Source organism: Garra rufa, chromosome 1 (genome assembly GCF_049309525.1).
Source record: "Garra rufa chromosome 1, GarRuf1.0, whole genome shotgun sequence".
NCBI classification, from domain to species: Eukaryota; Metazoa; Chordata; class Actinopteri; order Cypriniformes; family Cyprinidae; genus Garra; species Garra rufa.
In genome coordinates, this window is record NC_133361.1 from 56,056,613 (window position 1) to 56,068,519 (window position 11,907).

Consider the following 11,907-nt stretch of genomic DNA (forward strand, 5'->3'; position numbering starts at 1 on the left):
AAGTATGTTTGGAAACAATTCAAAACTTGCTTCTGTAACTAGTCATCATAGAATATGAAACTGCTCAATAAAGTGAAGTCTCCAAATGCGGGAATTCTTTTATCCAACTTTGCCTCATGTGATCTTTCATGCTTTTCAGGTTTATGGAACACGTGGCATGACAATAAAATAAAATAAAATAAAATAAAATAAAATAAAATAAAATAAAATAAAATAAAATAAAATAAAATAAAATAAAATAAAATAAAATAAAATAAAATAAAATAAAATAAAATAAAATAAAATAAAATAAAATAATAAAATAAAATAAAATAAAATAAAACTACAAAACTAAAATTTATTCAGACACCTTCAACATTTCTCACATTATCACAGTTTATATGCTATAGTTTAGAAAAAGGTAATAAAATATTACAAGTATTAAAGAGTTAAACTGGATAATGTCAGATAACTTTGATAGAAAGGTATGTAACAAAACACGGTCAGATCAAAGTGTCAAATCTCAGTATCAGTTTTACTGGTAGTCTACTGTATGAAGAATTTTTGGGTATAATATGTCACAGTTTACTTTATTTTGCTATCCTCACTTACATAAATTAACTATAGTGCCCTGCACCCACTAGTAAAAAAATAAAAAAATAAATAAATAAATATATATATATATATATATATATATATATATATATATATATATATATATATATATATATATATATATAATATAAAATATAATAAAATAAAAATATACTAATATAAAAACATTAAAAATAAAATCCAAATCACTACAGCATTGCAAACATTACATACATAAACACCTAACTAAATAGCTAACTAACTAAATGAGTGAGTGAATGAACGACAATATTGAAACACTATAAATTTAAAAAGAGAAGGGTACACTGCAAAAATGATAAATTCTATTTGAGTCTTTCTACTTGAAAATTTCACGTTTATTTTAATGCGTTACGAGTCATTTGTTCGTAATTATTTGTGAAATGTACTAGCAATTTCTGAGTGAAAATAGTTTCCACAATTTTCAGCAATCAAGAAATAAAAAAAATAATCATACTAATTAATTTAAAAGATTAGCAGTTATCAGAAAACGTGTCTTAATCTTTGTTTTATAAAACCTATTTATGTTTTTATTAAATTTAACTTTTTTATTATAATTACAAAATTATTTTATTTAGTGCTAGACCGACCAAAAAAACGTATGTGCAACTCTCATGTATTAGATTATATTATACTACATTTATTATTTAATTTAATATTTAATTTAATTTATTATAATTTAATTATTTTATTTTAAGTGCAAAATTACTTTATTTAGTGCTAGACCAACCAAAAACGTATGTGCAACCCTCATAAATGATATAATATTATATTAATTATTTGACTTAATTTATTATTGAATTTAATTTATTATAATTTAATTATTTTATTTTATCTTATTATAAGTGCAAAATTACTTTATTTAATGCTAGACCAACCAAAAACGTATGTGCAACCCTCATAAATTATATAATATTATATAATATTATATTAATTATTTGACTTAATTTATTATTGAATTTAATTTATTATAATTTAATTATTTTATTTTATTATAATTGCAAAATTACTTTATTTAGTGCTAGACCAACCATAAAACAATGTGCTGATATTATATTGATAAATTATATTATTTTACATTTAATTTTATATATATATATATATATATATATATATATATATATATATATATATATATATATATATATATATATTGAATTATTATATTTTTATATTTTTTAATTTATTTAATTTTCATTTTATATTATTGTAATTGAAAAAATACATTCTGTAGTGTTAGACTAACCAAAAAAACTTTATACTGATAAATTATATTATATTATATTATATTATATTATATTATATTATATTATATTATATTATATTATATTATATTATATTATATTATTTAAGGTATTTGTAAACATGATCTAAACATTTCTGGTGAAATTTTAAAATTTATTTTGTAGAAGTTTTCTTTCCAAACCTACATAAAATATTACATTTTAATAAATATAATACATTTTAAAAAATGAATTGGACCATTTTGACAGGAAAACTGTCAACACATAGCCAGCATACATTAACACTCATTTAATAGTATGGTAGACTGCAAAAAATGATAAATTCTGTTTGAGTCTTTCTACTTGAAAATTTCACGTTTATTTAAATGCGTTACGAGTCATTTGTTTGTAATTATTTGCGAAATTTACTAGCAATTTCTGAGTGAAAATGGTTTCCACGATTTTCAGCAATCAAGAAATAAAAAAGAACCATACTAATTTAAAAGATTAGCAGTTATCAGAAAAATTGTATTTGATCAATCTTTATTCAACACTGTGAAAATTATCGAAAGTTGTAAATAAAATTATTATAAAATTACATTTTACAAGAAAACAGTACACTACCAGTCAAACGTTTTGGAACACTTAAGATTTGTAATGTTTTTTAAAAACGTCTCTTCTGCCCAGCAAGTCTGCATTTATTTGATCCAATATTTTACTATTTAAAGGAGCTGTATTCTTATTGAATATATTTTAAAGTGTAATTTATTCCTGAGATTTCAAAGGTGATTTTTAGCATCATTACAGTCACACGATCTGTCAGAAATCATTCTGATGTGCTGATTTGCTTCTCCAAAAACATTTATTATTATTATTATTATTATTACAAGTCATTTTTAGTAATTATTTGTGAAATTTAAGTGAGTGAAAATAGTTTCTACACCATTTTTAAATTTTGTTTTACTATTTCAGTCTTTCTACTTCAGCATGTGTACCATTTCTTTGTATTTATTCATGACCTTACCAGCAATTTCTGAATACTTATTGTTTCAAAGTTTCCATTTTTTTTTTAGTGTACAATACATATAAAGAGTGTTATGAAGGTTTCATCCACAATAGTCTTCATGCAGGCCATATAAATTGAGTAATAATTCAAAAAGCTAAAGTTTCAGTACTGATCATAATAAGCCTCTGAATGTCGCAATGAATTATTCTCATCACGCAACAACATGATTTACAGCCTCGAGATGCCGTTTATTGCGCCACAGTTCTCCGTCCAGAGTTTCTTCCAACCTGGAAAAGACACCCGATCCATCCCAATCAAACAAACACATGCACGTCATGTGATATCTAATGCGTTTATCATCCCCTTTTCATGGAAATGTCAAATTAAAGAGCAACCAAAGGAAACATCTTGATAAAAGTGTGGAAGAGGTGGGAACAGACATCTGCTTAACCCGAGCTGACTGCGGGAGGAGGGCCTCATGATCCATAGGGTCCCACACATGGTTCTGAACATCGTTTGTGAGACTAAAAATAGCCCAACTTGACTACTGGACACATTTTTTCGACACTATTCCTAACGTAGACCCACACGCGGTATCCGTTACTAGCTTCGAATTCCTCTAAATGGTGAGGCTGAGGGTATATAAGCTGGGACCCCCAGAAGCACCGGTCACACCTCGACTAACTCCTTTGGTTTTTCACTCGCCTTAGACAAGCGCAAGGTGAGTCCACGCAGAGGATGCTCACGTCTCGTCCACATACTAATACTTTAGGATCAGGCTTTTCAAAGAAAACCAAAGTGCACGGAGAGGGCCTGTGGAATATGTTGAATTGCTAACGGAGAGCATCAGAAAGCATCCGTGCTTCGCCTCACATCCCTCTGGGGATGCAGAGGCTGAAACCTGGAGACCTTGGACGCTAAATGGCTTGACGCGGAGGATCAAGAAATGACCGATGCTTTTGCTTTTTGAGTTGATATTGCATCCGTGAAATCGCAAAACTAGGCACCTCAGATCATTCATGCTTGATGGAGTTATTGTTTAGACTGTCTATGATTCATTGGTGTACTGTATTATTGGTTCTGTGAGATCTCTTCTTATTTGTTTTTTTGTTGTTTTGCAGCTTAATCAGAACCAGAAAAATGGCCGTTGCTGCTATGCTCGCCGCAGCTGATGTGGATGCTGCTATTGCTGCCTGCCAGGGTAAGACCTCATGTGATAATCTCGTATTACAGTTTATCACAACTGGGTAAATACTATATGATAGCTGCCATGTAGAAGGCATTAACAACTACTTAACAGATCGGCAGTTCGTGGGCATTCAAATATAAAGATATAAAGATTAATCAAACTATTTGTTATACACATGAACTGATGAGCTGTGGAGAACTGCAGAATGCAGTGATGTTCACTAATGATTTGAAAATTTAGACTAATTGAGACTATAAATAAATAATGCTTAATTATATATATATATATGATTTGATTCAAATTGCTAAATTATTTTTTTAGTGCTAGACTGACCAAAAAACGTATGTGCAACCCTTTTATTATATTATTATTTTATTTAATGTATTATTTAATTTAATTATTTTATTTTATTATGATTGCAAAATTACTTTATTTAATGCTAGACTGACCAAAAAACTTATGTGCAACCCTCATATAATATATTATATTATATTTATTATTTAATTTAATTATTTAATTTAATTTAATTATTTTATTATAATTGCAAAATTACTTTCTTTAGTGCTAGACCGACCAAAAAATGTATGTGCAACTCTCATATATTATATTATATTTATTATTTAATTTAATAATTTTATTATAATTGCAAAATTACTTCATTTAGTGCTAGACCGACCAAAAAATGTATGTGCAACTCTCATATATTATATTATATTTATTATTTAATATCATTTTAAATTTAATTATTTAATTATAATTGCAAAATTACTTCATTTAGAGCTAGACCGACCGAAAAACTTGTGCAACCCTCATATATTATATTATAATATATTTATTATTTAATTTAATATTTAATGTACTTATTTCATTTTAATTGCAAAATTACTTTATTTAGTGCTAGACGGACCAAAAAACATTTGTGCAACCCTCATATATTATATGATATTATATTTTCATATCATATTATATTTATTATTTAATTTAATTTATTATAATTTAATTATTTTATTTCATTATAATTGCAAATTTACCTTATTTATTATATTATATTAATTATATTATATTAATTATTTTATTTTAATTGCAAAATTACTTTATTTAGTGCTAGACCGATCAAAAAACGTATGTGCAACTCTCATAAATTATATTATAATACATTTAATGATTGTATTATATTATTTTTATTAATATATATTATTAATTATTAATGATTATCAAATTTAATTTAATTTTATTATATATTATATTATTATATTTAATTTAACATTATTGTAATTGCAAAATTACTTTCTTTAGTGCTAGTCTAACCAAAAAACAAAAACAAAAAAAAAACCCAACAATGTGCTGATATCATACTGAAATATTATATTATATTATTAAATTAAATTTAAGGTATTTGTAAACATGTTTCATTTTTGACAACATGTTTCTGGTTAAATTTCAACATTTGTTTTAAAAGTTTTCTTTCCAAACCTACATAAAATATAACATTTTAATAAATATAATACATTTTAATAAATTAGTTGGACCATTTTGGCAGGAAAACTGTCAACACATGGCCAGCATACATGGGAACTCATTTAACAGTATGATAGTTTGTATATATTATATTAGAATTGCAAAATAAGACATTTTTCATAAATGAATTGAACTTAATATTAAATGACACAGAAACTCCTTTAACACTATATAAAAAAAAAAAAAAACTAAAATGATAACATCTAAATTGACTGTTTTTTCCCCCACTCAAAATATTATAAAATATTTTAAAAGCGTTCATTTCTACATTAATTTCTATACTAATTTTATAGAAGAAATTTGGTTAAGGTAACAATTGCAGGTTACCACATAGTAGTTTTGGTTAGTAGATTTTTTTTGGTCAGTACACTTCTATATAATATTTATGTATTTTTGATTACTTTTATTATATATATATGTGTGTGTGAAAATATATAGATATAGATATGCATGTGTACTACAAATGTGACCCTGGACCACAAAATCAGTCTTTTTTTCTTTTTTTTTTTAATTGAGATTGACAGGACAACATTTGGCCGAGATACAACTATTTGAAAATCTGCAATCTGAGGGTGCAAAAAAACTATAAATTGGTTCAAATGAAGTTCTTAGCAATGCATATTGATCTTTACTTAATATCCTAATGATGTTTGGCATACAAGAAAAATTTTGACCCATACCTTGATTTTTTGGCTATTGCTACAAATATACCTGTGCTACCTAAGACTGGTTTTGTGGTCCAGGGTCACATATTTTGATTAGAATACTTTGATTAAATGAAACATTGTCTTTTTTTATCTCATTTTGACACTCAAACCTCTCTCCACATGCAGGTGCTGACTCCTTCGACTACAAGGCTTTCTTCGCCAAGGTTGGCCTGTCCGCCAAGTCCGCCGATGAGGTCAAGAAGGCTTTCGCCATCATTGACCAGGACAACAGCGGCTTCATTGAGGAGGATGAACTGAAGTGAGACTCAGAATAAATCATTCACACCAAATATTGTAAAACAGTGGCATTTGCAGGGTTAATAACAGACCTGTGCTCTTCCTGTAGGCTGTTCCTGCAGAACTTCAAGGCCGGTGCCAGGGCTCTGACCGACAAAGAGACCAAGGCCTTCCTGTCTGCTGGTGACAGTGATGGTGATGGCAAGATTGGAGCTGAAGGTATGTGGAAAAAAAGCATTTTGACACCATTTTACACCACTGATAAGATCTAGACAGGAAGTCAAGAAAAGGAAGTCTAGTGGAGCTTGCCGTTTTTGGTATATAGATGTAATGGAGAAACTCCAGAAGTTATCACAGAGGAAACTGAAGGAAAATGGCCTGGAATTGTTTGTGGTATTTTTAAAATCTATAATATATCACAACATCACATCACTCAGGGCTTGCTTGGTTGGGCCAATAGTTCAGATTTCTACTCGATCTGCCAATTTTTATACTGGCCTGTAAAAAAAAAAAAAACTTTGTAACTGCAGATATGTAATTTTACTCTTATATTTTAATATTAATTTAAATATATATTTGTTCACATGCAAGTTAAAACAATTACATTATACTATACATTTTCCACACATATACATTTATTTTTTTCTTTACAAACAAAATTAGCTATATTTTCAACCGTTCTTAGAAATACAACAAAGAGAAACTTTTTATGTAATATATACATTTATCAATGCACAAATTTAAAAAATATGATTTATTATTATATTATATTATAAACAATTGTATTTTACAGTATAGTATATTATATTAAATATTATATTATATTACTATTTATTATTACTATACATTTTCCACACATATATATATTTTTTCATTCAATTTAATTTTTTTATCCCATGCGTATTCATTAGATTTTCGTTTTTTTTTACATGCATTATTTATTATTTACTTTTTTTTATTTTATTTCAATTGTACGGTTTCTTTACAAAGAAAATTAGCAATAATGTTTTCAGCACATTTTTTAGGAATACTACCAAGGGACATGTTTAAAGAAATGTTAATTTCTAATTGTAGATGTCATTTTTACATATATATTTTAATATTCACTTAAATATACAAATTTTAAAAAATAATATTCCTTTTTATATTATAGTAAATATTATTATTTTTGTAATATTTTTATTATTATTTTTCCACACATATAAATGTATTTATTTATTTAAATGACATTTAACACTTTCTTTACAAAGAAAATTTGCAATAATGTTTTCAATGTTTTAAGAATACTACCAAGGAAAGTGTAAATATATATATATATTATATTAAATATAAGTGTATATATATATATATATATATATATATATATATATATATATATATATTTATATATATAAAACCTTCATTTAAATATACATGTATTAATGTGCACATTTTAAAAAATAATTAGTATTATTATATAATACTCATATACCACTCATATAAATGTATTTATTATAATAATAAAATAAATATATACATTTCTTCATCCAATTTTAAGTTCTTTGCATGGAAAATTTGCAATAACATTTTTATTCCATTCTTATAGATGCTACCAAGCGACGCATTTTTAAAAATGTAAATACATATAAATGTATTAGGGTTTTTTTTATCAAGTTTTCTACACATTTTATTTATTTATGCACTCGTTTATTTTCGAATTTTAAGTTCTTTACAAAAACAAATTGTCCAGAAACATTTTCCGCCCTTTTTTTTTACAGTCGAAACCAAGTGAAACATTTTTAAAAAATTAAATGTGCATGTCATTTTTACATGCACATTTAATATTTATGCAAATTTATTCCTATGCATATTTAATATTATTATATATTTTCAATGCATGCACTTCAAATTGTAAGTTTTCTTTAAAATTTACTTTAACATTTTTTTTACCCATTCTTACAGATAGACTATCGCGAGTTATGTCTTGCAATTTTCACAACATCTATGATAGCCTAGCTAACAAGCTGACAAAAAGAATTCACAACCAAGTATCACAAAATGAAAGAAAAAATCAATCAACTGTAATGTAGGGCAAGTGACAGTGCCATTAACTGAGGCGAAACTCTCTGACACTGGCCTCAGGCCAGCGGGCCATTCTTATTATTGAGCTCTGCCACTGTCACTGTCTGTTTACTTGGCGGCATCCACCGAAGCTCCACCGTAGTGCAGGATGACGAGCAGTAGTGCAGTTTATCAACACTATCAGGCCCCTGACCACATGTGGAAATGAAACTGGTGTTACTTGCAGAATTGTCTAACGGCTGTCTCATCTTTGTCTCATCTCACAGAGTTTGCTGCTCTTGTAAAGGCTTAAATTTTCATCCGACCAAGACCCTTCCAATACCACGGAACCAGAACTCACAACAGCTCACACCTTTCTCAGCTGAACTTTTTTTTTTATACGATCTTATTTATGACTGACTTTGGACAGTTGACTCATTTTTGAGTACAGCGTCTGGATGATGGTACTGTTTGTGTTAGTTGGATGTTGTATTTCAAGCCCATTGGCTTGTGCACATGTACAATCTTGAATGCACTTCTGGGGAAAGAGTGAAAATCGAGGAATAAATATAGTTTTGGTGTAACATGTCTTTGAAGCTCAATCTTTTCGGGGTGTCGGCCTTGGCCCGGTGTCGGACGTCCTCCGGGGAAGCTCTCATGATAATGCACTCAGAGTCAGGGATGTCCTGCAGGCCGCTCTTGGCACGAGGTTGGCTGAGGGAAGGCCCGGAGATTTGCTGAGATGCACTGGAAGGGATTTGCAGAGGATAGTTTTCACATGCCCAATTAAGAGTCCATGGCAGCTTCCTGAATGCTCAGAATAGCTCATCGAACACTCAAACAAAGCGCCAGCCAAGCTCAGTCTTCCAAAACCCATTAAACGCCCTGCAATGGGCACAACTTTATTAAAGCAACTGGCAACACTCTTGTAATAACTAACTAGCAAACCTAATTATACATTTAAATCGTTTAGCCTTTAGACAATTATCTTTAATTATATTCCAGGGTGACTATGTGCTCTTTTTGTCCTGGACAAGGTTTCTAAATTGCCTAAAAAGCACGGGGTTTAGCTTCGTTTTCCTAATAACGATCTCTCTGCGGTCTTTGCGGAGATTAACCGTTCTCTGTAGATCCCGCCTTCTCGCACACGATTGGTCGATTGTGTACAATACCCTCACGCTATTGGTCAAACCGCTTTTCAGTCATTTCCCTCAGAAAGTATGAAACACATAAACAAAGCGAAACTCAGACATTTTAAGCCATTTGTCTTACATAAAACAACTTTCAGTCAAGCATTAATGTAAAAGCTAAGCTTTCGACGGTGTAGAACAAGTATAAGAGTTTTTGGCTGTAAAAGCAGTCGAGCAGGACGAACTCTGCTGCTCTCTGCTGTTTGAACATTGAATGCAACAGTCCGGAGTGAATAGCAAAACACTTGTCACAAAACTAGCTTTAAACAGGCAAATCTGGTCCTTTTTTAAAAGTTCTATGAAAAAGATTCGATTTAGCAACTATAAATTAGTCAAAGAACATATCATAAACTTAAGTCATGGAAATATAATAATACTACTACTACTAAAGACATTTTTTAAACTTTCCCATAGAGAAAACAGCATTAAAGAACACCAGGACAAGTTCAAACAACATTTTTAATGGGACAAAATCTAACACAGCAAATATCTCATGCGAAATATAACACCAGTAGCATAAGCAAACACAACCAGAGAGTCCATACCCAAAGCACAAACAGAAATGTCCCTTTGCAAAGTGTCCCGAAAGCCTCCCTTCATATAACCCGGTGAGCGAGTGTCCATAGGAATATGTCCATGCACTATCAGCAGCGTGTATTATTAGCATGCAAGTATATGATGGACTTTTTTTCAAACGCACCTTTTAAGCATCTTCATTTTTGAAGATAAATATAGTACAGTGTGTCCGCTGGGCGCATGTCAACCGGCCCCTCGGCCGGCGGGTGTCAATTACATTATGATTCATATTTGGAGTCGCTGACTGTATATAAGGGGGAGATCAGGGGCCCGGAGATCACTGCAGTTCACAGCTCGAGTCTTCTGAAACTACCTTCAGCACCAAAAGACAAAAGAGGTGAGTTTGCACGGGGGACCCCAGTCTACATCCTTGGTACTGGACTGGGACATCCTCGAATTGGTTTCGGAGCAGTCGATAATGGAAAAACGAAAACATGCATCTTAAATGTTCTCTCTCTTCGTCTGAAGCGACTGTGGGATTGTTTTTTGTTTTTTTTTGCCCGCTGGTTTATTTTAAGAGGACCTCTAGTCACACACCGGACTCGTTGGGATTTAACATCCTCGTAACTCATTTTCACATGTGATTTTGGTGTTTTTATGGGATTTGCATGGTTGATGGCATGAAATGTTATTAAGCATTGTCAGATGTATAGTTAAATATGCATGCGGAGGAGGCAAACCTGCATTTGAGCTTTCGGAGGTCAAATAATGAAAGTTTGAGATGTGAGTGTGTGATATTTGCTGTTTTAATATCCATCTAGCTAAAGATGGCATTCGCCGGAGTCCTGAACGACGCTGACATCACTGCAGCACTGGAGGCATGCAAGGGTGAGACACGGCGAGCAACCAGATCTTCAACACAGCGTCTTCCGTTAAAGCGTGTGTTTTATTAGTCTCCTCCTGTATTTCCCACACAGCTGTTGACTCCTTCAACCACAAGGCTTTCTTCGCCAAGGTCGGTCTGGCCAGCAAGTCTGCTGATGATGTGAAGAAGGCTTTCGCAATCATTGATCAGGACAAGAGTGGCTTCATTGAGGAGGATGAACTGAAGTAAGAGAAACATTTCTCATTTCTCTCTAAAACTGCCGGAGCTTTTAAGCACCTGAACTGACGAATTGTCCATTTGCAGACTGTTCCTGCAGAACTTCAAGTCTGGCGCCAGGGCACTGACTGACGCCGAGACCAAGGTCTTCCTGAAGGCTGGAGATTCTGATGGTGACGGCAAGATCGGAGTTGATGGTCAGTCACATTAAACTATGCTTCAGATACTAGATTCGATTGCAAAGCAGATTTGAACATGTTGCTTTGTTTCTCTCCAACAGAGTTCGCTGCCTTGGTTAAGGCATAAATGGCTTCTGACCAACAACACCTCTTGCTCTGAAGGAACAACTTTGCCCAAGACCTCCCATTTTCATCTTACTATGAATCATTTTTATACTCATGATGCTTATGAGAAGTTTCCTCCCATGCAGCACACTGTCAAAACGATGACTGTGAATGTAGCGGTTATGTCTCCTGTCTTAAATATTGAATTTTGCTTACTGTAAAATCTGATGCACTTTTACGGGAACGGACGATAACAAAAGAATAAATATTCTTTTTCAATATA

At 30.7% G+C, this 11,907-nt stretch overlaps 2 protein-coding genes across 2 annotated transcripts; both read left to right on the forward strand.

Annotated features, from left to right (window-relative positions):
• Positions 1–3,486: 3,486 nt before the first annotated feature.
• Positions 3,487–9,116, forward strand: pvalb1 (parvalbumin 1). The gene is made up of 5 exons (XM_073842987.1): positions 3,487–3,562; positions 3,963–4,042; positions 6,382–6,514; positions 6,602–6,711; positions 8,820–9,116. Exons 2-5 carry the CDS (start codon positions 3,982–3,984, stop codon positions 8,843–8,845), a joined length of 330 nt encoding a protein of 109 aa, XP_073699088.1. The 5' UTR covers positions 3,487–3,562; positions 3,963–3,981; the 3' UTR covers positions 8,846–9,116.
• A 1,428-nt stretch (positions 9,117–10,544) lies between these two features.
• Positions 10,545–11,907, forward strand: pvalb4 (parvalbumin 4). Its single transcript, XM_073843010.1, has 5 exons — positions 10,545–10,635; positions 11,060–11,126; positions 11,216–11,348; positions 11,428–11,537; positions 11,621–11,907. The coding sequence occupies exons 2-5, from the start codon at positions 11,066–11,068 to the stop codon at positions 11,644–11,646; spliced, it is 330 nt and encodes a 109-aa protein (XP_073699111.1). The 5' UTR covers positions 10,545–10,635; positions 11,060–11,065; the 3' UTR covers positions 11,647–11,907.

Coding starts and splice junctions, on each gene's coding strand:
- pvalb1 (XM_073842987.1), top strand. CDS start 3,982: ATGGCCGTTGCTGCTATGCTCGCCGCAGCTGATGTGGATGCTGCTATT. Junction 4,043..6,381: donor TGCTATTGCTGCCTGCCAGG/GTAAGACCTCAT, acceptor CTCCACATGCAG/GTGCTGACTCCTTCGACTAC. Junction 6,515..6,601: donor ATTGAGGAGGATGAACTGAA/GTGAGACTCAGA, acceptor CTCTTCCTGTAG/GCTGTTCCTGCAGAACTTCA.
- pvalb4 (XM_073843010.1), top strand. CDS start 11,066: ATGGCATTCGCCGGAGTCCTGAACGACGCTGACATCACTGCAGCACTG. Junction 11,349..11,427: donor ATTGAGGAGGATGAACTGAA/GTAAGAGAAACA, acceptor GTCCATTTGCAG/ACTGTTCCTGCAGAACTTCA. Junction 11,538..11,620: donor CGGCAAGATCGGAGTTGATG/GTCAGTCACATT, acceptor TCTCTCCAACAG/AGTTCGCTGCCTTGGTTAAG.